This window comes from Anopheles bellator, chromosome 1, assembly GCF_943735745.2.
Source record: "Anopheles bellator chromosome 1, idAnoBellAS_SP24_06.2, whole genome shotgun sequence".
In the NCBI taxonomy this organism is placed as follows: Eukaryota; Metazoa; Arthropoda; class Insecta; order Diptera; family Culicidae; genus Anopheles; species Anopheles bellator.
This window is the reverse complement of record NC_071285.1, coordinates 40,064,167-40,088,420: the sequence shown is the minus strand read 5'-3', so window position 1 is coordinate 40,088,420 and position 24,254 is coordinate 40,064,167. Positions and strand designations below refer to the sequence as shown.

Genomic DNA, 24,254 nt, shown 5'->3' with positions numbered 1-24,254 from the left:
ACAATACTTACTCATCCGTACTGCGATAAGAAGACCCATTTTGAAGTGGCCGTGCCAATGGTGCCGCCAGTAAAAGTAATTACAAAATATAGTTGACTAGGCGAAAGCAATTTAATGTACGCGGTTTGCGATTGCATCGAAGGGTTGTGTTTGGAATCGTTTGATCTGCGAGACTTTCACGTGGCTTCGTGAGCTCAGCCTTTTTCCAGCCGTCCAGGGCAGAATTGCTGCCAGTGGCGGCTTCTATGATCAAAGTTTCGTTTCTGGTTGAATGGTGACAGACTAATTCACGTGTCTGATTAGCGCATAGCTTACGGCCATTAGACCAGGCTTTCAGCGAGTGAGCATGGTTTTCGTTTGATGTACGAAATGCGGCCATATCTTTTATTTTCTTAAACACAATCGATACGTTATGGCTTAATTCGGATTGTTTCAAAGGTAATGTAACTGCAAAGGAGTCCCTTTCGTATCCTGCGAGTCATTGTCAAGAGTACGATGTAATTTTCTTGTGTAACGCGTGATACTTGTTCGATTTCCTTGCGCCAGCGTGTACAACTCCAACATCGTTGCAAAACCACGTAATGTTTTACTTTTTCCAATGTCCGTTTACTGAGAACCACCACTTCAACGGTACGGAACACTCACAGCTGACCGTAGTGCTGCGTGATCAAGATAGGTCACTCTGTGTTCCGCCTTATCATTCGGAAAATATTACAACTCCAGCCGAATGTCGGCCTCGATACCGATCGGGGGGCTCAGTTCCAACTCTCAGATCGCCTAAAGTGGTTCGGTTTCTTCGAGCAAGTCATCGTAACGCCTATTTTATTTGTAAGTTTCAGTTCCCTTCGGAGACCCAAAGTACCAGTGCTCTCAAAGAGGTGGAATAACAGAGAAGCTCCGTCGGAGTCACGGATCAAACGGTATGGATGTGGAGATCACGCCTCAAAGCTGATGAAAACCAGCTGTTCGGTGTTTTGGAGATGTTGATTCAATTGGGACGCTTCATACGTCCCAGACGTATAGTCGAAATGGTCATAATAAACAGGAATTAAAATTAAAACTAAAATTAATCGTTTATCTAAATTGAGAACTAGTTTGAATCTCTTAAACTTCCTCTTAAATGTTCTATGTATATAAAAATGAATGTTTGTCTGTCCGTCGTCATCAAAAAGGGAGACAGGCATCCAAGGGAATAACTACTGACTACGTATTTATTGAAGTTTCTGAATCAACATCTCCTGTGAAAAAATACAACCAAATGTCCCACCAACCTAATGACCAACCTTTATGTTTTTTTTATTATTTCGTTTTTTCTTTTTCTCATCAGTGGACGTGGACCATTCAAAGTCGAAGTAGTGGCGGCGGAGGACTCGTACGTGGACGGTTATCAGTCAGCAGCGACAACCTCACAGTGGCCGGTGCTCCCCTCCCAGGAGATCATCACGCAGGGCAAGTGAAGCGGTCCAGCGTGTTCAACCGGAAGCTGGGCCTCCAGCGGATCCACAGGATCGTCGGAACGCCCTCGATACTTCCGGGAGGTGGGAGGTGTATCCGGCGCTGGAGCGGATGTACCCGCGGATCTACACCGGAATCTCGCGCCAGCTGACGCGATTCGGGCGCGGCCAGCTGAAAACGCCTGAAACGACGTGGGGCGCAAGGTAGTATCCCTGATTGCCATCGCCAGCAGCCTAGTGACGGCGTCCGTCAGGGCAACCCGGACTATCTGCTGAAGCTGGTGAACGGAGTAGCGGACGTGATCGAGTAAGAGCTCCAGGAAATCCAAGGAAATCTTTAGGGACCGCTGCGTGGTCAGCTGTGTGATAGAGCTGTTCATTGTAGTGTTTCTTCTTAAGACCATTAGGCCTGGTCCTTGTAAGCGTGGAAATGAATTCCAAACACTTTCTCTTCAAACCGCGAAAGCCGTCGTGGAAAGAAATTGGCCACCGAAGGAAATGGAGGACGAAAGCAAGGTAAGACTCGTAGCAATGCACGAAGCAAAATCAGTTTCCGACGGAAGCATCGGGGAAATCGTTTGGGAAAACGCCACTCGCGCTTTTCTTCTTGCAACGATCATTCTAGACCGGATTGCCTTCTTCGATCATGCCTCTTCTCATCTGAGACAGTACCCTTGGCACTGGCGCTTAAACGAATGAAGCAGAAACGTTAAACTGACCTCGAACTGTCGTTTCAAAACTGTCGTTATTGGAATCGGAATCGAACAAGTTAGAAACTTTGGGGTGAATTCACTTAAATTTAATTGTCGTTCCAGACAGACATCCGGGAACAACGTACAGAAGTTAACGGGATCTTCCACGATGTCGTCCCGTTTAGTTCTAGTCAGACTTCAATTGGCACGAGATGATGGGCCCCGAGCTGAAAGTAGCAGTTCGTGAGCCAAAAAGGCCACATTAGCCAACAATCGCTTCAGGTGAGCTTCAGGGTGCGAATACCAGCATTTCCAGCATTAAACACAAAATGCCTGCATCTTCGGCCAGATTTTTGTGGATGTTCCCTACTGTGGCCCACCCAACGGAACGGTTCCGGAACGCAAACGAAGAAAACGGGGACCGGACCAGGCCACGGGTTTGTTCGTTAAAAAATATTGCTCGACGTTGCGCACCGGAAACATGGTGTTTGGGCCGGGCCGAGAAGAACCGTGCGTCTCCATCATTACCAGCACCAGCACGTGGTGCGTGCGTCGTATAATGGCGTCGTTCGGATCGTGCGTTGATGAGGGACACAGCGAACCGTCCGTCCGACCGAGGGCATAAAACAGCCGAACTGTGTGGGTGTGAGTGACGGAAGATTTTTATTATCTTCTCTCCACTTCTTCGGTCGGAATCCCAAAACCGGCGTCGGTCCCGGGACGTGTGGCGTGTGGAACGATGTGATTTTGTGTTGATAACGTCACAGTAATGGGCACATGATCCGTGGTGGAGTGAATAGGGGGGACCTCGTGGAACGGGGAACGGGCGGACAACCCTCAAGAAAGGTGCGGTTCCTTGAATGGGGAACGATTTGAAAGGGAACCGCCGCCACCGCCGGTACTGAAGGTGGTTGAGATTTATCTTTTTACATGATTTGTGCAAATCGCAACCGAAAAGAATGGTTTTTGTGATGAATGGTCGCAAAATGATACGTATTAATTTATCCTTTTTCTGTCGGATCGAGGCCCTTTTCCTAAGCACCTTTCTATAGACCGGCCAGATCCGGCTATCGTTGGTTGCGTGTAAAGCGTTACTCCGGTAGGCATTTAATCGAATCAGCAATCAGGAAATCTTTTTGAATCCAAACAAATACTTACCGACAACGGCTTCCGTTGGGACGAAAACACATCAACGCCGGCAAGAATGAAACCCCAAACATCGCAGACACACGCTCTCTCAGTGCTTCGAGGGTGCAGAGGGTACAAATATATTTCTGTCGCTCGCTCTTTCGCTCGTCCCAACGGCAAACCTTATCATGTAAATACTCTTAAATATCACACACAGCACCGTCGTTCCGTGGCAGCGCGTCATCCCTAAAAACCGTCCGGCTTCGCCGAGTATTAACCGATACTTTGCGCAAGCACCACGCTGACCGGCGGCGTACGAACGCTCCTTAATCACGCAGGCTGAGGGGTCCGTCCCAGTGGACGTTCATTCGCTTGCTCGCTCTCTCGATCCTAATTGCTAGTTTTCAGTTCCTAACGTCCTGTTTCCTGTTTCTACCGCTTGGCGCTCGAAATACCAACTGGTCCGTGTTTTTTTTTTGGGGGGTAACCGTCTTTGGATTCTGCGTCTACCGCGAAACCTCTGTTTAAGGATGGGATCATAGTTCCATCGAACCACTGTCGCTGATCCTTTTTCTGTTCCGACGAGCACTCTTACTGTCGGATCCATTTCCATTGCAACCACACCAACACCCCCTAACCAGCCCGGTCCAGCCCAGTGCACTCGCTGCGGAAAGTAATTGAGTTACTAGTTGATTGCGTGGCACAGCAATTAACCTCAATCGGGCGATCGGGCGAAGCAATTGGGGCCATTGGGATGCACCGAGCTCGCGAAATCGTACCGTTTCGCGGAACTACAAACCCGCCATTTTTATCGACCACTCGCGTCGTCCTTGTCGACCGCATCCGCGCGGTACAAAAAGTATCCCCAAGTATCGGGTGCCATCGGGTGCATGCAACAAACGAGGAAAACCGAAGGATAAACTCACCGCATCACCTGGTTGCGATGTAAAAAAGCCGGACGAACTTAAAGAAACAAAGGAAGGATCCTTAGACCGGTCTAGGGCGAGGAAGGAACTTTTCGCTCACTAATTAATTGCTTCCTCCTCCGATCTTTGGCCATAGCCGTCACCGGGTGGACCTGCAGGACGACACACGGGACGGTGCGCCCTATCAGGCCCTCATCGCAACCCCGGCAACCGTGTCACGCAGCGCACGCGATGGCGTTTTTTGGCGTTCAGCTCCAACCACACGGTTCGCCTTCCACGGTGACATTTGTGGAAATAATTTGCGCTTTTCTTTTATGTCCCACGTCCTAGGGGCGCGTCCTGATGTTTGTTGTGTGCCGGAAAGGGGATTGCTTTAAAGGGCCGAAGCAACCTTCCAGCAGCAGCGTGAGCAGCGCGGACGCGCGGACTAATGAAGAGACTGCGGTTTTGAAGGACTCTCACGGTTTTGAAGTGGTGGTCACGGATTTTCCGGCGTCCGGCGTCCTTGGGAGGGCACATGGCCCGGGTGACCCCGTGACTCCGATGGCAAAGATTGAGAAGCGCCCGGCTTTTTTTTCCCACTTGGAAGTCCTTTCTCTAAAGCAAGCGCTCATCGGCAAAGTGTGCGGCTTTCATTAATTTGCAACATTTTCTGAAGATTTATCTGATTCGACCTCGAGAGGGAAAGCACACTTGCGTGGGAGACTGTGCAAAGTGGTGTCCACTTGGGGGTCGCCATAACTTCGGGCCGCCTTCATGCCACGGGCTCGGAAAGGGTCACAGGAGGATATCTGCTGCTGTTGTTGGTTATTTTTCGAGGTGCCTCCGATTGCCTCCAATTGAACACTCGGACCACGGCAAAAGGACACCGGCGTGGCCCTTAATGGACGCGCAAGAACCCTGCCGAGAATCGGCGAGATCGGTTGTCCTTTTTGTCGGTTCCATTTTATTGGTCCTAACGCTAATGACATGCTGGCTGGGCCCTCAAATTACGCCGTCCGATGAAAAGTAACGCGAGAGTTCGCGCCTTGGCACTGACCGGCCTTGGTGTTTTTCGGCACATCAAATGAAACGAACCCGGCGAACGAGACAAAGCGGGGAACGAAATGGCACCCAACGTAAAACCATTCCAATTTGCTGGCGGTCTGAGTGACGCAAATGTCCCTCTACGCTCGAAGGCTCCGTCCACTCCGTGGGCCATTCAAAATTAAATGGTTCGGCCCGAGTGACACCGCACTTAGTGCGGTTGTTGTCCTTTTCGTCACCTACGTCACCGGTGGGCTCGGCCCTTCGGCGGGAGCCGCACTACCTGCGGCTTCGGCGGCCACCGCGTTCCGTTCCGTTAATCTTACACCCGACGGTCCTCTGCTAATGGTCGGCCTGATGTCCGGCCGGGGCGGCGTGGCTCGTGCCCTTGGCGGGCGGATACAGTTGATTGGCCGTCTGCGGCAGCTTAGGCTCGTGCCAGGACAGCTTATCCTCGCTGTACTCTGTGTGGGGAGAATGGTAAAGAAGAGTGAAGCGAAGCGAACGTTGTTAAATGCTGCGGTAATGTTCCGACCGAAAACGGTTTGCGGAAGATTTATGCCGGACATCAGAGACGGATAGCATTTGGGCTAAGAAGGGACATTATGGTTTTCAGGCTTTTGGTTTGTCGCCAGGGGAGATTGTACCTTTGTTTTCCGTTCGAGCCCGAGGCTCGATTTATATTTTTTGAGCCAATATGAGGCTTATCATATAAATATTCAATTCACTTTGGTATGTGCCAATTCGAGAATCAAGGGACTAGTTGACGTTGATTGAAAGCACTCGTTCAATCTGGTAGCTTCACCTCATCAGTTTAAGGACATTTTTGAATTTTTGGTAACAACTCACGAAATTCTCTGTCTGGGTTTTTATTTTAATAAATCGCGTCTTGGCAACCTCAACATCCGTTTAATTATTACTAAATGGAGTCAATTTGTACTCCATATTTAGCGGGATGAGTTTTGAAAATTTTTCTCTCCGATGCCGCTCTGTCATCCGGTTACTTTTACCGAGCTTTCGTCAGTTAACAAAATCACAAAAAAAAATGATTGAAAGAATCGAACGACACTTTGAAAACATCAATATCGCCGAACAGGCCCTGTATCGCGTGCGAAGCCCAGTAAAAGAGTCCGTTTTATGGTGCCTCGCCGGAAACGCCGTTTCGGAGAGGAAATAAAATCTTATCAATCTATTAAAACACGAATATCCGCCGCAGGGCAGCTTTAAAAGGGAAAAAGAAAAACCTGCGACAACAACAACGGAGAAAAAATGGGCAGAACCACTCCATTCTTGCGAGCGCGCCGTAAATACGTTCCCTTTCCGGTGTCACTCTCGACAGTCATAAATGTCACGCTCAGTTTCTCGGAAAACAAACGGCGACTAGCACACCACGAGCACCGTTACCTACCTGGCAGCGTCTCGATCACGCCCATCCTGAGGCCGTTCGGTTTGGGCGCCTCCTTGCCGATCGCTTCCGACGGGTGGATGATGCCCCCGGTGCCGGCACAACAACCCTTCGGCTTGTCGGAGGCGCAAAATTTGACGTGTTTCTTCAGCAACAGTGAGCCCCGGGGCCCAGAACGCAGCACCGTCAGCACCGGCGGTGGCGGTGGCCTTAGCTGGGGTGGCGATGCTACACCTGTGACGAAGGACGAAGCAGGGCGTGGATTAGGACGGGCGGCCGGTCCGACGGAGGGCGGCGGGGGATTAGCATACTTCCCACGAACGCTCCATTGATCTGCGTCTCCTCCGGGATCAGGGTGCAGTTGGTGTGCGGGCAGATCACGGGGCTGAGGGCGGGCTTCGTCTGCGGCAGACAGGACGGAGCCGGCGGGCTGTACTGGATGTTGGTGGGCTGCATGGAGGGGGGGGACAGGGGACGGAATAGAAACGAACGTTATTCGATAAGGTGCGTTCGAAGTTCGCCGAAACCGGAGACAGCATAAAATGGGCGATTTATGATCTGCCGAATTCGCCGAAAATCAGAACCGAAGGATCAATTAGAGAAGTCGTCTGCCGACTGTCTCCGGGTGGCCAAAGACCCAAGGAAGGTTTGCTGGAAAATCTAATCCCTCACCGTGCGACTCAAGGAGGTGCTACGGTTTTCGGGTGCTTTTCCGCAAATTAGATTATCCGACCGAGACACCGAGACCATTCCGGGAAGGACCTCCTCCGTTCGAGGTTCGACTCAATGAACCGCGGTTTCGGTACTCCGTTCCGTTCGGATGGCAGCGCAGTCAACGCGCAGCATTCCGGTGCCGGTGGAAAACTGATTAAAATTCGACCGCTGATAGAGGAAGCACCGTCGAGGGACATCGAGCGCGCGCTGGGATCGTGCCATCATTCGCCAATAATTAGCTCGTGTTGGTCAGAAATTATGCAGCACAAACTAACACGGAGTGACAAAACATACGGGGGGTTCATATCATTAGTATTCATTAGTTTGCTTTCCGCAGAATTGGAAGCTCGGCGTCGTGGGGTTTTTGATCGTGAGTTTCATTCGTGATTTGGTCGACAACGTGCCGCCTGATTCGGGTTGTTAATGTTGCCGTAACATGAAAGTGGTTTCAATTTGAGAAACCGCCTAAGCCGGTGAAGAACAAAATGTATGTGATACGATTATGTGTTCTTATGGAAAGTTTCATTTCAATCTGTAAATGTATTCTTCGCTTACAAGTCATTTAGTATCGACACGTCACAGTGATTGATTTCTTTTTAAGGTTTTGCTTTTAGCAAAGGAAATTTATGAAGGAATGTCGAAAGTATATAAGGACTGTTAACAGAGAGAGTTGGGTCTATCACCATGATCCTGGATCAAAACAAGAGACTAAAGAGTGGTGTGAACTTGGTTCTTCGGCTCCGAAACGAGTTCGTGTCCAAAAATTGGCCAAGAAAGTGTTAGCATCAGTGTTTGGGATCCGATTACTTGCAAACTGATAAGACAATAAATTATGAATATTTTTGTAGCTTTCTAGACTTTCATAAAGAAAGAAAATAAAAGAATAAAAGAGCCCGTTTCCAGAAGAAAACAAAACTTTTTCATCAAGACAGTGCTCCGTATCACAAGAGCATTTTAAAAATGGCAAAAATTCATGAATAAAAATTCGAATTGTTGAAGTATCCACCGCATTAATCAGATTTGGACCCCAGCGACCTTCATCTGTTTTCAGACAAATAAAAACCATTCTTGAAAAGCGATTTTCATCAAATGATGACGTTATAACAGCTGTGGAATCGAATTTTAAAGCCGTTTCAGATTTTCACTTCGAGGATAGAACTCATAAATTGGAATCTTGTTCAAAAAAGTGTATTGATGTTCACGGACGCCCCACTGAAGTAATAAAGACTATTTCAAACAATAAAATTGCGTTCTTCTTATCGAACCCCAACACTTTTTGAACATCCTGGTGATTCGAGCTCAATGCCTCAATAGGGTCGTTGAAAGGCTGCTGAACATTCCACAGTGCTGCTGCTGGACGTGAATCCTTCAACAATGGCAATGATTTTAATTTCGCCCCGGACTCACCAATTCGTTGTGGATGAAGTACGCATTCCCAGTTTCTGCTGCGAAACGCTGTGGCTCCCAGAGCTTTTCCCCGGCACAGCGTCCCCGTGCTTCGCCACCGGTTCCGGGAAGACACTTTTCCCTCCGGAAATAAATCACCCATAAAAGCGTGGCTAAAACTATCCTGTCCTGTTTTGCTTTTCCCATTTTTCCCACCGCTTCACGGTCACGCGGGTGCTCCTTCCGTATCGGGCCGACCCCACCCGGATTAAAGTCGCCCGTTGGCCCCGTGCAAACGGAGGAATTTATGCGTTAGTGATGATGATTAATGGGCGCCAGTCGAAGGCGGAAGTTATGAATCATTTTCCGGCCAGCCCGATGGAGGCGCACGGTGCCTCACCGATCGCCCCGTGGCCAGCGGGACCGTGTTGAATACTGTTTAATGTTGTTAAACGCTTCGAACGTAGCACCGGAAGGCGCACCGCACCGAGTTCGGCTACGGTTACGGCAACACACCGCATAAAACATTCATAAGCCGTAAGCCTGATGTTTGGCTCCAGTTTCTCATGAAACGGCGCGCTCGAGAAATGTTTAACAGAACGCCCGGAAGTGGAGTGCCTTCGAGCGCCGGTTGGAACGGTTTTTGGGAAACGGAAGTGGGTGGACGAAACACGGCCCCGTTCACCGCACCTCACGTCCGTCCGGCCAACCAACCGGGCTCATTTGCCAGTCGATCGGCCCAAAACCCGATGGTAATTAATTCACGTACGCTTCGGGGTACAAGTGCTCTCAGCCTCAAACGGTATTGATTTCGGGCGTTCCCGAAGTGACGGGGATCGGGACAATATCGAATAGCCCACCAATTAGGTCCCTCCCCCTGGGAGGTATGGGTGGCTGGCGGTAGGATTGCGCTCGGCAAATAAGCATACTTAGCAGCTCGGGACCAGTGTACTTACGCACGTGTACGAATCTTCGTCACCCTGGCCACGGCCCGCCTTGTACTCCTGGTACTGCGATATCACGCACAGCAGACAGTAGATCTGGAACGAGTGTGATAATGTTTGAAGTTTCACTCACTCCCCGCGCCAGAAAGCCGAATCATTAGATACTACTGCGTGACTGCTGCCGGCTCATCGGTTCGCTGACAGACTCAATCGTCCCCAGAACTCCCCGTTGGCCGTGCGTGACCCGCTAATTTCCTGCCCATCACTGGGCGTAACGGGATATCTCATTTAGCGTATCGAAAAGCCGGCAGCTCAGTCACGCGATACGGCCAGGGATTCGCAACTCTAATCGCTCGTGCGAAGAATACTTACATTAAGACACATGATGAAGAAATCGATGGTAAACAGCATGGCCGTTAGTGGCTCAAATTTAAGCTGAAACGACAACAAAGTGGAAACGAATCAGGGTGACGTTAAGCTTTCGAGCACTTTCGAGCAGTGTCAATGGCGAGCAGCTGTCGTGCGCTTGAAATAGTGAGCGTACCGTTTCTATGACGATGAGATACATAAAATGGGCGCACTCCACCAGCAGGTCCGCTATCATCACCAGGATCCACGGCAGCAGCAGCGCCCGATTGTTCTGCCGAGAGTCGGATCGAGATTGAAAGAGTGGATTAGCGATGGCGGCTCAGTGGCGCGGTTGAGAAAGGCTCACTCGTACCATTTTTAATCCGATTAGTACGAGCACCGACGAAAGGACACCGAGCGAGGCGAAGACGAGCAGCAGCACGTTAAACTTGACCGTGACTGTGAACAGAGAACGGCGAGAAAGTTAAGCAGTAAACAGGACACAGGCCCATACCGTCGCCCATAACCCTTTAATCGATACACTGGGTTAAAAATTAGCTTCGGCACGTTGAACTGAGTTGCGAAAACAACACCGGAAGAAAGAATGCGATAACAGATAACACGAGCGGATGTTTGATCGGAGTTTAATCGAGAGGAAAAACGGGGCAAACAAACGCTGCTTAGTGAAGCGAGCAACACAAAAAAGAACTGCAACGAAACAATGCAAACATCTGATCGATTTTCTCCGGCAGCCGTTCTATCGCGTCTGCCTTCGAACTCGCGAGTGTAAACTAAGTTTTGAAAAATATCTCTTCCAACGTAGGCGGCCTGCCGTGCTAGCTGAAGGATGTTACCCGCTGAGGGCTTAAATACTTGACCGCATTGCTAATTAATCACACCAGATTCTGATGTGCTGCTGTTCGGGCGGAAGTATCCGAAGGGCGTATCTTTTGTGCAACATTCTACGAAAACAAGTGCCGGACGTTGGACTTTGGTTGTTGTTGGGTCATAATTAATGCTTTGAAATATGTTCTAACTTAATCGCCAGTTTGGTCAACAATAACACGAAAAAGAGGATAAGAGTCATGCAGAGGGTCGTACCTGCCGAGATTGTGTCCCGCTCGAGGAAGCTCTCGCCGATCGGTTTGTCGACCTCGCCCCGGAGATAGCGGCGTTCTTCGTGCAAAAACAGTGACATCGTGATGCACGATATGCTAAAGTAGATCTGCAAGTAAAATGGCGGAATGAGCGAAATTGCTTCGGTTGTGAGTTATTTATGGGCACCACCAAACCATTTCGGACGGAGCCGGGGAAACCAGAGCCAGCCGGGAAAGCACAAAAACGCCTCAAATGCTAAAGTAAGATTAAAATTTGGGGATCAGCGAAGCGTACAGTTTTGCAAAGCATCAGTGTTAAAGCCGGACGTAGTTTGCTTGAAACAGATTTTTTTTTCATATTTCCTTGTTCGAATTTTCCCACTTTCAGTAATAGTATATTATCTTTGATCTTGACATGATTTACATAGTAATTGGACAATTTTTTGAAATGCGTACCCTTCTACCTGCGAAGTGAACCAATTCTTCGTAAAAATGGAGTTTAGTACCCTTAATATGTTTAAGTGTGAGGAGTCGAATTATCGGCACCCGTTCCCTTCTTTTGGCTTAGAAATATTACTAAAGCTCTTACCAACTTGATGTTTTAATATAATATGAAAACTATGATAAGAAATTCGGCATACTTTACACATAATGAGCACATTGAATAGACATATTTTGGCATCGAATGAACCAGAAGGTACTACACTGCACCGGAAGCACCGGAAGGTACTACAATGCACCGGAAGGTACTACACTGAGGGTCTTTAATCATTCTTAACTGCCCACCGACCGTGCGTTCGTTAACGAGATGAATGAGAAAATGGTGGATTAAAAATTTGCACCATATTTCTAGCCCCATCAGGCAGATTGATCCCCCGGGAAGCGGTTACAATGTTGTTCGTCTTTTGTGTGTTTAAAAACGAGCAATTTCATTCTACCGTTGGTTCCATCGCATCATCCATCCTATCCTAGGAGTAGGAAATTCTGTACGCCATCGGAATGCCGCAGGTTGTGTTCACGTTGTTATAATTGTTTTGCTGGCAAATCCCAAAAATAATTAAACTTAATACCCGACCATGTGCGCGCCGGCACCCGGAAGCCGTCAAGAAGCAATGGTTGATGGAATTGTGGGTGTGTGTTGAGTTTATTCCCCTGTGTTTAAGTGTGAGCGTGAATATTTAATATCTCTTCCGGGAATGAGCTTCTCGGTGACAGTACTTGGGCTAACGTCTCGATAAGAGGAAAAATTGGAAAACTTAGAAGCTACCATTCCCCGAGGGCGAGAAACAGTCAAATTTATTCAACGGAAGTTAAAGTTAAAGTGGTTGGTCGCCGGAAACAAGTTCTTCGGAGGCGTCTTCTGAAGCGCTGTATTCGAGTAGCTGGCAGCTTTTTTGCGATAAATATTTAAAATCACATAAGCTTACGCTGCGTTCGGAGAAGCCTATCTTATCACGGCGACCAATGCACTGCATTGGTCGGTACTTTATCAGGGCACGGACGAATGTTTATTTGCATAACGTGACAACGGCCCGTGTTCACTGTGGACCACGGGAACCGAGTGTACGGCAAATAACAGTGTCAATGTTGCAGAGAGCCGTTTTTTAAAATAAAAAATACAGTGTACAGATAAACTCAAATTCAATTGTCTTATTCAAACATTGATCGATAAACAAACGAAAATTACAGCCCGATACAGTGGGTAACCGAATGAAATCATCACTTTAAAGTAGTAAATCATACTGACAAGAGATTGTAAAACAACAGATGAAATGTTTCGAACGACAAATGAGAATTTCACGCAATTTCCAGTTCAGGTATCAGTATGAGTGACTGGCCATGCGAAAAGCGTTGCCCCACAAAAAACCACCTTGGCTTTCTCGATTCCACATTCTGTCCACGGGTCGACGGAACAGCCTCCAACCGTTCGGTGCTCCGGCTCGAGTGGCCGCGTATCGGTCAGTGGCGACGATAAAAAGCCTCAAGCAGCGACACGAGAGCGACTTGTCTTGTTCCCCGACAACGGTGAGCTGGCCGGCTGTTTGATATCTCCGTATCCACTCCAGACCTTGATGACAAGTGGATCCACCCCGGTCAGACCTGGTGGCGATAAATAAGCTCCGGCGGCGCGAGATGGATACCAGTCTTCCGGTGTGTGCGTTGACCGTACGACCAACGGGAAGTGACCGCGAACCAGATTGCGAGTGAAAGTAAGTATCCTGCCGGAGAGATGACGATTAGTGGCGTGGTGGCGTTGGGTTTGGCGTTGGGCTGTTGTTTGGTGGTGGCGAACGCAGACGTTCGGTTCCACCTCAGCGACCAGAATCGGGTGCTGGACGTAAGTGGCCTTCGCCGACCCGTCTACAAGACTTCACGTATCGTCGGTGGGTCGATAGCCTCCGAGGGACAGTTCCCCTATCAGGTGGCACTTCTGCGCGGCTCGTCCCTTTCCTGCGGGGGTTCCATCATCGACGCACGCTGGGTTCTGACAGCGGCCCATTGCGTGTACAGTGGCAATGCGGTGTAAGTATCTACACGCAGACCACAGACCGGTGACTGACGCCTGGTGACTGACAACAACATCTCCACAGTGTGCCGGCATCCGCCATCACGGTGCTGGCCGGGACGACCAACCTTAACTCTGGCGTTCGTCGAGCCGTTGTGCGTGTTGTGCCTCACGAGCGGTACGGCAACTTCCGGAACGATGTCGCCCTTCTTCAGCTGCAGCAACCGTTGGTCACGACGGCCACCATCCGTCCGATTGCGCTACGAACCAGCAGTGTTCCGACCGGGAGCGAGGTCCTAATTTCTGGCTGGGGTCGCATCTACCAGGGTGGACCAGTTTCGTCGGTCCTGCGCTACAATCGCGCCAATGTCTTGGATGACCAGCGATGCCGGGCGGTCACGGGTATCTCCAGTGGGCTGGTGTGCCTCAACTCAGCAATCAATAACGGGGCGTGCAATGTGAGTGACCAGAGCAGTCCGGATGAGTCCGACGGTGCTGCCCTCGGGGCGGTTCAAGCGAACCTCCCTTTTTCGGGGATCACATTTGGTGAACTGCTCTTTCGTTTCTCCTTCCGGATCTAGGGTGATTCCGGTGGACCGGCGGTTTGGAGCAATCAGCTGGTCGGTGTTGCCAACTTCATCATCAGTGCCTGCGGTTCGAGCAATCCGGACGGATACGCGCGGGTTTCTGACTTTGTTCAGTGGATTCAGACAACGATGCGCCGATATTAAGCTCGAGTGTTGAAAACGGCTGTCATCAAAATGGCGGAAATAAAATTTATTGTATTGCCTTCGAATGTTTCAGTAAATGACTTCCCTTCATTCGTAGTTTCTGTAGAAGGAACTTCGTGTCTGTCGAGTCTAGTAATCTAAGATATCGACTTTGTGCGAAGTATGATCCACTTCCACAGATCTAGTAGCCATTTACCAATCAAGTCCAAGTAGTGAATTAAATCGCGTGTCAAAATCAAAGTTTTAACCTTTCGTATTGTTAATATTTTTGAACATTTTCACAGCCAGATATCACCATTGGTAATTCAGGTAAGGTAATTCAGGTAATTCTAAAAGTAATTACACTTACCAGGGTCAGCAGTTAGTTGAATAATAACCATCATCTACATGGAATCATAAAATCATCATGAAATCACTTCACCGTAAAACTCTCGTCAGGGGTTCATGTTGGCCAAGGGGCGTTCTAAATTGTGTGGTAAACCACGATACGTTTAATTCAACATTCTCACTATCGTTACCCTATCTATCAATCCAACTCCGGTTCGAAATTGATAAGAAAACGTGTGTATTTTACCTTTGTGATTATCAATTCTAATTTTAAATCAACCAATGAAACACTTTCTTGGAACATTTTCATTTCATTCATCAGTTTTCGTATGAGATTTTCAGAATGTTTTAGTTAAATTGAAGCTATCGGCTTCCTTTCGGGGTTTCTCACATGTTATTGGGGATAAGCTGTGCACAATTTATTCTATCTCTTTTGAGTTGCTTTTTGGAGATGTAGCCGTTGCTTTTCTTCGTTTGATTCAAATTCGAGCGTAGGTTTGTGAGTTATTTCGGTAATCAAGAACCTTGTTACGATCACAGCTCATGTTACACTAGTTTGAAGACGTTCAATGTTTGTGAAATCTTGTTACCGCCAAGAGCAGCCTACTTGATACCCGCAGCCTAACGTTAGGCAAACACTGCAGCAATTAGAGCTTCAGAACCGTGGACTGAAACTCGAAACAAATAGGCCAAGTACTTTTGTGCTTTCCTTTATTGACTTTGAATTTGAGTCCATTAGCGGGGACATCCGAGAAAAAAGTGCTCGCGAATTTCCCCGACATGAGTAATGAAATGGCAGAACAAGGGCAGGGACGAAGCTTCACTTCGCAAAGTCGTTGTTATGCAATGCGGCCTACTCCTCAAGTGCAGTGTATCGGCCTCTTGTCAGCTTACCAGGGATTCTACGAAGATTAATTTTCACCGCCTGTTCCACAGAAGATAATCGTTTACGCTAAAGTGCGAAGTCAAACAGAAAGAAGAAGCGCAGGCATCGGATGCCGGAACCAGAACAAAACGAGCAACATTGTCAGCCTGGGAAGCTGAAATGGTTTGAAGTAGGCCAGGAGCATTACTTCGGGGTACCGGTGACCGTAATCTCTTCACCGCTTCCCTTGCGAGGTGCTTGCCGAGCAGTCCTTATTTGTGGCTTCAACGGCACTTTGGGGCCGAGAAAATGCGCACCATAACGGCAAGCTTTAATGTTATTGATTCAAATTATACGGTAGCCTCTTCTATGGGGGGAAACCGACATCGCGGCCCGGGGCGGTGAGCATGTTTGATGATCCCCGGGCGTGACGTGGTGATTGATGATTACTTATGCAACGATCGGTTTCAACAAGCTTTGCGGTGTGGCGGCATTAAAAGGCAAGTCCACTTGAGCGGCACCTACTTCCAGCGTCCGGGGCTTCGACCACGGAAGCGGACTTCAAAGCGGTGTCGATGTGGAGTCTGAAGTATCGGGTGGCCGACGACGACACTCGGGATTACCGGATGGGTGTAAAACACACGCTTCTCTTCGCCATCGACAGAACGTGGACCGCAAATAGGATGCTCGTGGGATGCGTATGTTTCTCACCGACCCAACGCCCAGACATGGTAATATATTCGTTTTGCCATTTTTCTGTTGGAAGCTTTTTCGTGGGGTTTCCATAAAACACGAAACATCAAACGGTTCCGAAAGTTTAGTGCCCGTTCAGGCGAGCCAGCACCGCTGGTGGGCGTTCGAAAGCGATCTCCGTAAAGTTTGGGGCAAAATATGCGAAACATAAAACGAAACTTATGCCAAAACGGGTTAAAGCTCCGGCGCGTTCTCGAAAGCAACACCCACACGCCTCCCGGCTGCCGTTCGCTAAATCGACTTTGACCTGCATGATTTGACACGATTTTCATGCCTCGTTCAAAATGATGTTGTTTATGCTACTGACCTTCGCAGAAAGGGGCTGCCTTCGGCACCGCTTACCGGAGGTCCTTTAAAGGGTTGTTGATTTGAGAGATTTACTTATAGCCACATCTTTGTGGATCTCGCCGGAAGCCACATTCGGCAGTAGAGTCTGCTTGTTTTCTCTTTTCTCTGTCTCTCGTAACACCAATTCCGCTAATGGAAGTCAACCAACAGTGAGCCTCAGCAAGGGTCCCGATTCTTTTGAAGGTGTGGAATTTAACTCTTCCTTTAACTCGACGGCGTACTACCGCAGTTTGTGCATTTGACGGGAACATCATTTCGTGGCATTCGGCATTCGAAAGGCTTTGCGTAGCATTGGGCAAACCGTTTGCCGAGCGAAAGTGGATTTCAAGGGTGTGGTTCGCGGAAGTACCGCTGATACTGGTCTTCAGTCGCTACACTATCCGTAAGGACTTGTCTGGTTGTGTTCTGCTGGTGCCTGGTGTGTCTACACCTGGGCCAACAGCTTAATTCGATTCGAGCACTTTTCGTGGAAAATTGGCGAACTCTTGCATCGTATGTTTTCCGGCTCCGCTCCGTTCGTATCTAATTTATGCAAACGTGCTATTTGAACTTTCGTTTCATTTCAAACGACGGAACCCCACAGAAAGGGCACATACGCCTTTTTTTATGTAACTTTCAAGTGCAAGTGCACCAAACCGTTCTTGTGTTCTTGTTGTGTGAGGGCTGGTTTTGATAATAAAATTCGTTAACTCGGTAATTGAACAAATGTAAAATTTCAGGCGTGTATTCTATATACAGCACTTTCGGTGAAATTTCTCCCAATTTCGGAACAATAATTTCACCCGAGAATTCGAAGCAGCTTCCTTTGCAACGTCGGAACGACGTGCTAAGCCTTTTGCCATTGAATGGGTCTCTGATGAATTAAAATTAAATTTCGAAAACCAAGTAATGAATTAATATTACAGATACACAGAAAATTCCATTACGAGAAAATCTCACGTAAGCTTACCAGCCGCAAATTCCCTTTAACATTGCGATGTGCTCAGGCAACCGTAAATTAATCACGAAATGTAAGGCCTCACATGTGACGCCCACTGACAACAGGCAACAAAACGGAGGGCTCCAATGTGGTTTTAGTTGCCAACTTTTTTAATTTAGACGAAAGCAGCCTGCCCTGGCTGCTGTTTCCGTGACGTCCACGGAAAATGTTTAAGGGTCTGAGCCGAGTGCGTGTGGGAAAATTAAATTTCATTCAAAAGTCTCCTACATCCAGCCGGTACTTCTCTGAAAGAACTCCCTTCACTCAGGTAATTAGGACTCGGAAGTAGATGGAAGTGCCTTCTTTGAAGTGCTGTGGCAACCGGGTAACCAATAAGTTGCCACAAACCTCTTTAAAAGGTGCACCCTCCCCAAAACAGTACGCCGAGAATGTTAAGGTATTGGGACACGCAACGTTATAAAAAAGAACGAGACAAGGAGTGAATCGATTCACCATCCGGAGGTTAGTCCTTTCTGGGGCCGTGACATGGGATAAGGCCGCCATGTGGTGTACGTTGAGCATGAAGCTCGGGTGAAGCTCCCAAGATTACTTCCAGATGTCCTTCGTGGAAATATGAAATACATACTCTGGCACAGGATCGCCTCAGACGCGAGCCTGTCTGGCTTGAAGTTGCCGGAATGCAAACGTTGGTTGGCATTTTTAATCTTCTAGACACATGAATACGGTAGGGGAATACCGTCGGACAAGTTAACAACCAGTATGCACCATTTGAAGCCGTCCGATGAATATTTAGAACATCATCCGCGTTGGGAGACTTCCAGAAATAATGATCTCCTTCAGTTGCGCTCTGTCCCACGATCGTTTTTATCTCCGTTAGAGATTGTATCCTAGACTTTGTATCCCGTGGCTGCCTGACTTTTCATCTTCTGCGGTTCTGCGGCCACCCAGCAGCTTCCAGTGTGTGTGTGTCTTAATCCGTTTAATGAGAAGTAGCATAATGCCGTAAAGGTGGCAACAGTGGCTTTCTTTTCCTAATTGACACTCACGTACTGCCCTCAATCAGTCGGCGGCCCACGTGACGCGGGCTCGAAAACTGTAGACATTAATTATCCTTTCGGTTGCGCTACTCCGGGCCTGGTCAATGGCGCGGAAGGCATCGTTCATTATCTCGATTATGGAACCGTGCGGGAAGGCTTGGGATAAAAACGCGACGGAGGCGGGTGGGGAAATTGCAGCTACCGGCGGTGCACCCACCGGAGGCCGATGCACTTGACATTGTCCCGGTAGCTTCCGTTGCAAAATATCTAGAGCAATTAACAGGAAAGTCCTTACAGCGTTTGGTTCGCTAACAAGGTCCAACCCATCCAACAACCGACCTCGGCCGCTCTGGTCGAGGGTTGTTGTTCGCCTGCTAGATGCTTTCCATAACGATATGCAAAACGAAGCATAAATGTGCATATTTTGGTGAAATAAACATCAAAGGGTGACCTGCTTTCGTTTGTCCCTTGGGTGACCCTTTAAAGGAGCTTAGGTTCTTTGCGAAATCGGGATAAATTATTCTATGAGAAGCATGTCAAATGTGACAGAGTGAAACATTTTAGAGGGCAGCAACCGATACCACAAAGCACACCAAATGAGATAAGATAGCGAACCAATAATTTGGTACGAAAACAAGGAGTCAGAGGTCACCACGCGCACACCGCATCTGACACATGTAGCTCCGAGTGGCCTAATTACCCAGTGAGGCAAGTAAACAAACCTATTTCACCAGCTCTCCGCGGGAACCTGCATCCCGGAACCGGGCACCCGGTTCGAGTGCGCTCCCAGGACACATCGCTCATTCGGCCGTAACAAGCAGCGCGGCCAAACAGCGTGTGACAGGGGCCATCTGCGTCACGTCGCAGAGGTCGGGTCGTGAGCAATCGAATTCGAACCCAGGCCCCGCCATTAGTCAACAAGATAAACGACGTGGATTCTGTCAACCTCGTTCGCTTCTGGTTACCGCACCACAACCGGGAGACGCTGGCAACCGTCCAAGAACTCGACTCCAAGAGAGAGAGAGAGCTAAGGTTTGGACCATACTTGAACTCGATATTTCGGATGTTGGACCGGAAATAGACGTGTTGGGCACAATTCGCAATTCGTTACCGCCGGAGCTGAGATGTCAATAGAATCGAACAGACGGAGAAACCAATCAACTGTCGGTGGCACCGACGGCTGCCGCTGGGTTGTGGGAAGCTATTAGTGCGGCTGTTGGCTCGAGGTGCAAGCAGTCGGGCAGCATCCGGAATTAAGTCGTACGATATATCTTCAACCACTCAACAGGTTGCGGTCCAGCAGGCTCCTCGACCTACGTTTTATCGACCATCGATTTCGGTGACCTCCGGTGGCTCAGCAGCTAAAGCAGGAGTGGTCTAAATTTATTACGATCCGGATATTTACTTACTGCCCTCGTTTTCCCAACGACCAACGGCAGTTGAACCGTCGTCACCTGCAAATTGAGTTTAGGACAGTCCATCCCGCATCGTGAAGTAATTTACGTCACTAAAGTGGAATAATTACAACCCTCTGGCATCTGATGTAGCCGTTGTCAGTTGCGAGTTGTGAGTGGCGTGAGATTGTCGTCGGCATGCACTGCACGGAATTATTATTGCTTTCTGCCCGTGACTGAACAATGAACCGAACCGGCACTCACAGCAGCCACAGCCGGCAGCCGGTGTCTGTAGGGATCCATCCATAAACACGCCCTTTTGACACGGTACAAGCAGCACCGACATGACATCTGTTGCAGCATGCACTGTGAGGTCCGCCCAAAGCGCCCTAACGCACCCCGACCATCTCTGCGGCTGCGGGTAATTAAACCTTCAATCACCGGCGTGCGAAGCCGCAAATCTTCGTTGTCCCATTTCGCCAACAGCTGCAGGGTTTTCTTACGGAAGTGCTGCAACGGCACTCCCCAGGCGTCTCCATTTGGAATTTCAATCAGAAGATGTGAGACTGGCAACTGGTGCCACATCGTCTTCCGGATTCGAATGTTTTACTGAGCATTTCCGATAAGTTACTGAGTCGGATGTAATGGACTTTGTAATTGGAAATTACACTGCAACCGCGCGTGCTGTCTGTCGTGAGGTGAACCATCGCCAGCGAAGGGCCCTGGCGAGTCCTGGCGACTGACGTTCACACTTCGCCAGCCGGATAACGAAGTGGATACCTCAAGGACGCTTGAAAGCTCCTTTCGGGCGCCCAACGGAACAGAGCCCATTAATTCGAGGTTACCACAAGGATACGCTGTATGTACCTGTGAGCAGCCTCATAAGTTGTGGATTTGTGGCATCGTCTTCGGTGGCCATTGTGGTACGTACGTACAAGCCGTGGCTATCAGCGAGGATGCAGCGTGTGTCCTTGCCGCCACCGGCTTGACCAGGGCCCCCGCATCCCCGCATGGTTATTATTTTTATGCTCAACGGACCACGCACCTCTCACCCAAATGCGTTGCATTGTCGGAATGGTTTACGCATGAGTGCGTCACCTCAATGGGGGAACCATCATCGTCATCGCCGTGGCATTGTTGCAAAAGCGGACCCGAAGCTCGGCACAAGAAAAGGGACTATTACCTATCGGTCAACAATGACCGCCCAGCTCAAGTAGCCAAGGTGACCCAGGAGGCAACGGTGGGCACCAGAGCGCCAACAATAACAGCACACAAAATAACATCATACTAAGGAGAAGGGAGGAAAAAAAACAGGAAGAGTGTGACCCGATTGACGGTAACAAAGCATTCCATTATGGAAGGAGCTTCCTGTCCTTTCCCGGACCGTTCGTGTGCACTGCACGTGCACTGTGATTTGAATGCACGTCAGCTACACAAGGCGTCCCGCTAAAGGAAACACGTCAGGGCAAAGCGAAAAACGAGGGGCACTAGAAAATCGGATCGGCTAAGCCGCTCGCTAACAATGCCCTGGTATGCCCACGCTCAAAGGACCTCGCGGTTTCCGATCCTGTCAAGTGGGACGTTGAATCGAAGATCCATGTCCACCGCCAAGGCCACCACGTCCCGAATCTCGGGATCGCGTCTACCAACGTTTCCCGTTTACCGGACATCATCGCCGGGCTCTATCTCTCTCCATTGTTCCGTGCAATTTAATGCTCCGTTCGGTGGGAGGATGCTGAGCATATGAATATAATTACTCGACTCTTCGGGCAGGGCTTCGGATTAGCCGGGGCCAACGAAGTCACTTCCCAAGAGTGGCGTTCCAATTTTCTGTTGTTGTTTTTTCGAAGAAGGACGCAGCAGACTCAGCTTAGGGAAGGAAGACCGTTCCCAAATCCCAGCGCTATTGACCCGAGCCGAAGGTCGGAAAATCATCATTAAACGGTGCTGCTGGGGCTGGGAAATTAGGGCACCGGAGCGGGTCATTCGACGTTTTCTGCATCGTCGATAAGCGTGCTGGACGATGATGAGCCCTTACTGACCACCGAGGCGCGTGGGTTTAGTGTGTCACCGTTATGGTTTTATGCTCCACCGGCCTTAAACTGGTCCTTCCCCGGCGTCCTCATAAAAACGCGACGTCTCCCCGATGAGGTCAGCAGATTGCACATTCCATCCCCGGAGGCCTGCCGAAAATCGTTCGCACAACATCAACCGGCCATACCGGGCAATTTGCCGGCGTGGCGATGGCGGAAGTCTTAATGATTAATGATTGATTGATTCCCGACCCGGACGGATACTCCACATGGGCTCCGGTTCGGTCACGTTTTCGAGGGCACGATTGATTTAATTAAATTGCGGTAGCTTTAATGGGCCAACTGTTGGCTGATTGGGGCGATAGAGCTAATTGCTAGCTTGTCCGCGCTCGGTCGCGTTATCTTCTCGGTTTGCGGTTGCCAAGGACCGGAAGTGGCCGCAAACGTGCCGTGATGAGGCTCATTTCAAATTGCAATCCTTCTGCACGGACGGAATGAAAAAAAAGCAATTCAAAAACCGGTGCGATAAAAGTTTGGTTTAATATTTATTGCTGTCAGCACCAGAAGGGTCGCCGCTTAAGGGCATCGCTTTTCGCTAGAACCTGATAGGCTCTGTTCCACAGAAATAAACGTAATCCTAATGGGCTCAGTTTGAGATTGATTTTCGGAGAACTACCGGTTGTTTCAAAGCCCAGCACAGCGTATGGTAAATTCCAATGAATCCCCATTAGAGTGGCTGGCTGGCATGAAGGGCTCAAAGCGGGCTCTTTGCATAACCCACACGTTAATTTACGGCAATCAGCATACAGTTCGGGGAAAATCACGAAAAGTCGTAGGCAGTTAGTGTTTCTGTCGCGGCGTTCAACAGGTTCTGGTTCCATTGATGGAAGTTTGAATGAGGCACGCCTTGGGACACTCCGTTGAAGGTCGGAGTGCCCAAGCCAGCCAGCGTATTTGGGCGTAGCTTGCCGAAGGGATTGTATTCAATTACACGAGGATATTGGCGCAGTCTGTCTGAGACCCGGGAAGCCTCCGAAGTGGTGATGAGAAATAATCCAAACTTTTCAGACCGGATCTCGAAGGATGAAAGTAATCGTAGCTCGAACATGAGCCCGTAAGGGAGATGTTTCCAAGAGAACTAGACACACATATTGCAACACACCACTCGTAGTCCGTTGAAGCCGCCGGTTGCCGGTTGGCCTTCAGCTAGAACACCCTCTGGTCTTAATTATCCCCCCGGCGGTGCCGGCTATTAATACACTTCGTCTAAAGTTCGTTGCCAACTGTTGCTGGTGCCGGTCCGGTCTTGAATTTTGGACGCCAAAAACGGGAAAACGGAAGGACGATGGCTGGTCGTGTTGGCAACAGCAAAAATCGATTTGATTTGATTTATTTACTATCTGACCACAGGAAGAAAGTGACGGAAGTTGGGCTATTTTGTGGCGGTGCTAAGGCCTCATCATGTTCTGGTTTTGATCTGTTCCGCAAGAAATTGAAACAAGGGTCAGGCTAGGGGGCAGAAACAGAAAACATTTCGTAACATAAATCAAAACCCGAAACATCTCCTCAAGGAATGGCGGGACGATTGATCGCTCGCCTTCACAGCCGTAAGCCCAAAAGCTTCCCCAGCTTCCTGAATCCTCCTTCCCGAGGTAAACAACATACCCCGGGTTCGTCGGAATTCTGCGGAACATGCGTGTATTTTTCGAAAGGACTTCGAAGGGTAAGGGATCGAACCGTCCAGTGGTATTAGTAAATGCTTCACTGCTGCACTTCAAACGGGCTCGATACTTACCAAGGTGTAGATGACGCTGGCGAAGCTCCCCTTCCGGACGCTGCGCCACAAGCAGCACGAGTGCAGGATGGCCATCTTGTGTGGCTACTTTGTGGTGAACTATTTACCTTCAATTTCTCGGTAAAACCTACGAGTTGGTAAAACATACACGCGTGGGCGCTCACGGGCGGACACGAAATACGAGAGGCCACAGGATACGTGGTACAAGCTACGCGTTACAAGCTCTGCGGTCGACAGAAATCGGAAGCCGCAGGCCAAGAAAGGGCCTTATTAGCTGCGCACGAATGACTTTAGACAACGGCCCCGTCCACGGAACGTTCGCCGGCCGCGGCGGTTTCGCGATCGGATTAGATGGCGCTCCCGTCCGGCGTCCATTTCATGGTTCGCGGTTTCGGGTGGCTCTGT

At 49.2% G+C, this 24,254-nt stretch overlaps 2 protein-coding genes across 2 annotated transcripts; one reads left to right on the top strand and one right to left on the bottom strand.

Moving 5' to 3' along the window:
- Nucleotides 1–5,485: 5,485 nt before the first annotated feature.
- On the bottom strand, nucleotides 5,486–23,967 carry LOC131206602 (uncharacterized). The gene is made up of 9 exons (XM_058199218.1): nucleotides 23,850–23,967; nucleotides 11,125–11,248; nucleotides 10,397–10,482; nucleotides 10,220–10,315; nucleotides 10,048–10,110; nucleotides 9,688–9,771; nucleotides 6,943–7,081; nucleotides 6,635–6,865; nucleotides 5,486–5,690 (listed from the first exon to the last, which is right to left on the bottom strand). The coding sequence occupies exons 1-9, from the start codon at nucleotides 23,922–23,924 to the stop codon at nucleotides 5,569–5,571; spliced, it is 1,020 nt and encodes a 339-aa protein (XP_058055201.1). The 5' UTR covers nucleotides 23,925–23,967; the 3' UTR covers nucleotides 5,486–5,568.
- On the top strand, nucleotides 13,144–14,423 carry LOC131206603 (serine protease SP24D-like). The gene is made up of 3 exons (XM_058199219.1): nucleotides 13,144–13,643; nucleotides 13,712–14,084; nucleotides 14,208–14,423. Exons 1-3 carry the CDS (start codon nucleotides 13,351–13,353, stop codon nucleotides 14,355–14,357), a joined length of 816 nt encoding a protein of 271 aa, XP_058055202.1. The 5' UTR covers nucleotides 13,144–13,350; the 3' UTR covers nucleotides 14,358–14,423.
- Nucleotides 23,968–24,254: the final 287 nt, after the last annotated feature.

What these genes read in the sequence shown, in the direction of transcription:
- LOC131206603 (XM_058199219.1), top strand. Translation starts at nt 13,351, where the DNA reads ATGACGATTAGTGGCGTGGTGGCGTTGGGTTTGGCGTTGGGCTGTTGT. An exon ending in GTGTACAGTGGCAATGCGGT is followed by an intron (nt 13,644 to 13,711) that starts GTAAGTATCTAC and finishes ACATCTCCACAG; the next exon opens with TGTGCCGGCATCCGCCATCA. An exon ending in TCAATAACGGGGCGTGCAAT is followed by an intron (nt 14,085 to 14,207) that starts GTGAGTGACCAG and finishes TTCCGGATCTAG; the next exon opens with GGTGATTCCGGTGGACCGGC.
- LOC131206602 (XM_058199218.1), bottom strand. Translation starts at nt 23,924, where the DNA reads ATGGCCATCCTGCACTCGTGCTGCTTGTGGCGCAGCGTCCGGAAGGGG. An exon ending in ATCTCATCGTCATAGAAACG is followed by an intron (nt 10,111 to 10,219) that starts GTACGCTCACTA and finishes TTGTCGTTTCAG; the next exon opens with CTTAAATTTGAGCCACTAAC. An exon ending in ACGAAGATTCGTACACGTGC is followed by an intron (nt 7,082 to 9,687) that starts GTAAGTACACTG and finishes CCCTCCATGCAG; the next exon opens with CCCACCAACATCCAGTACAG.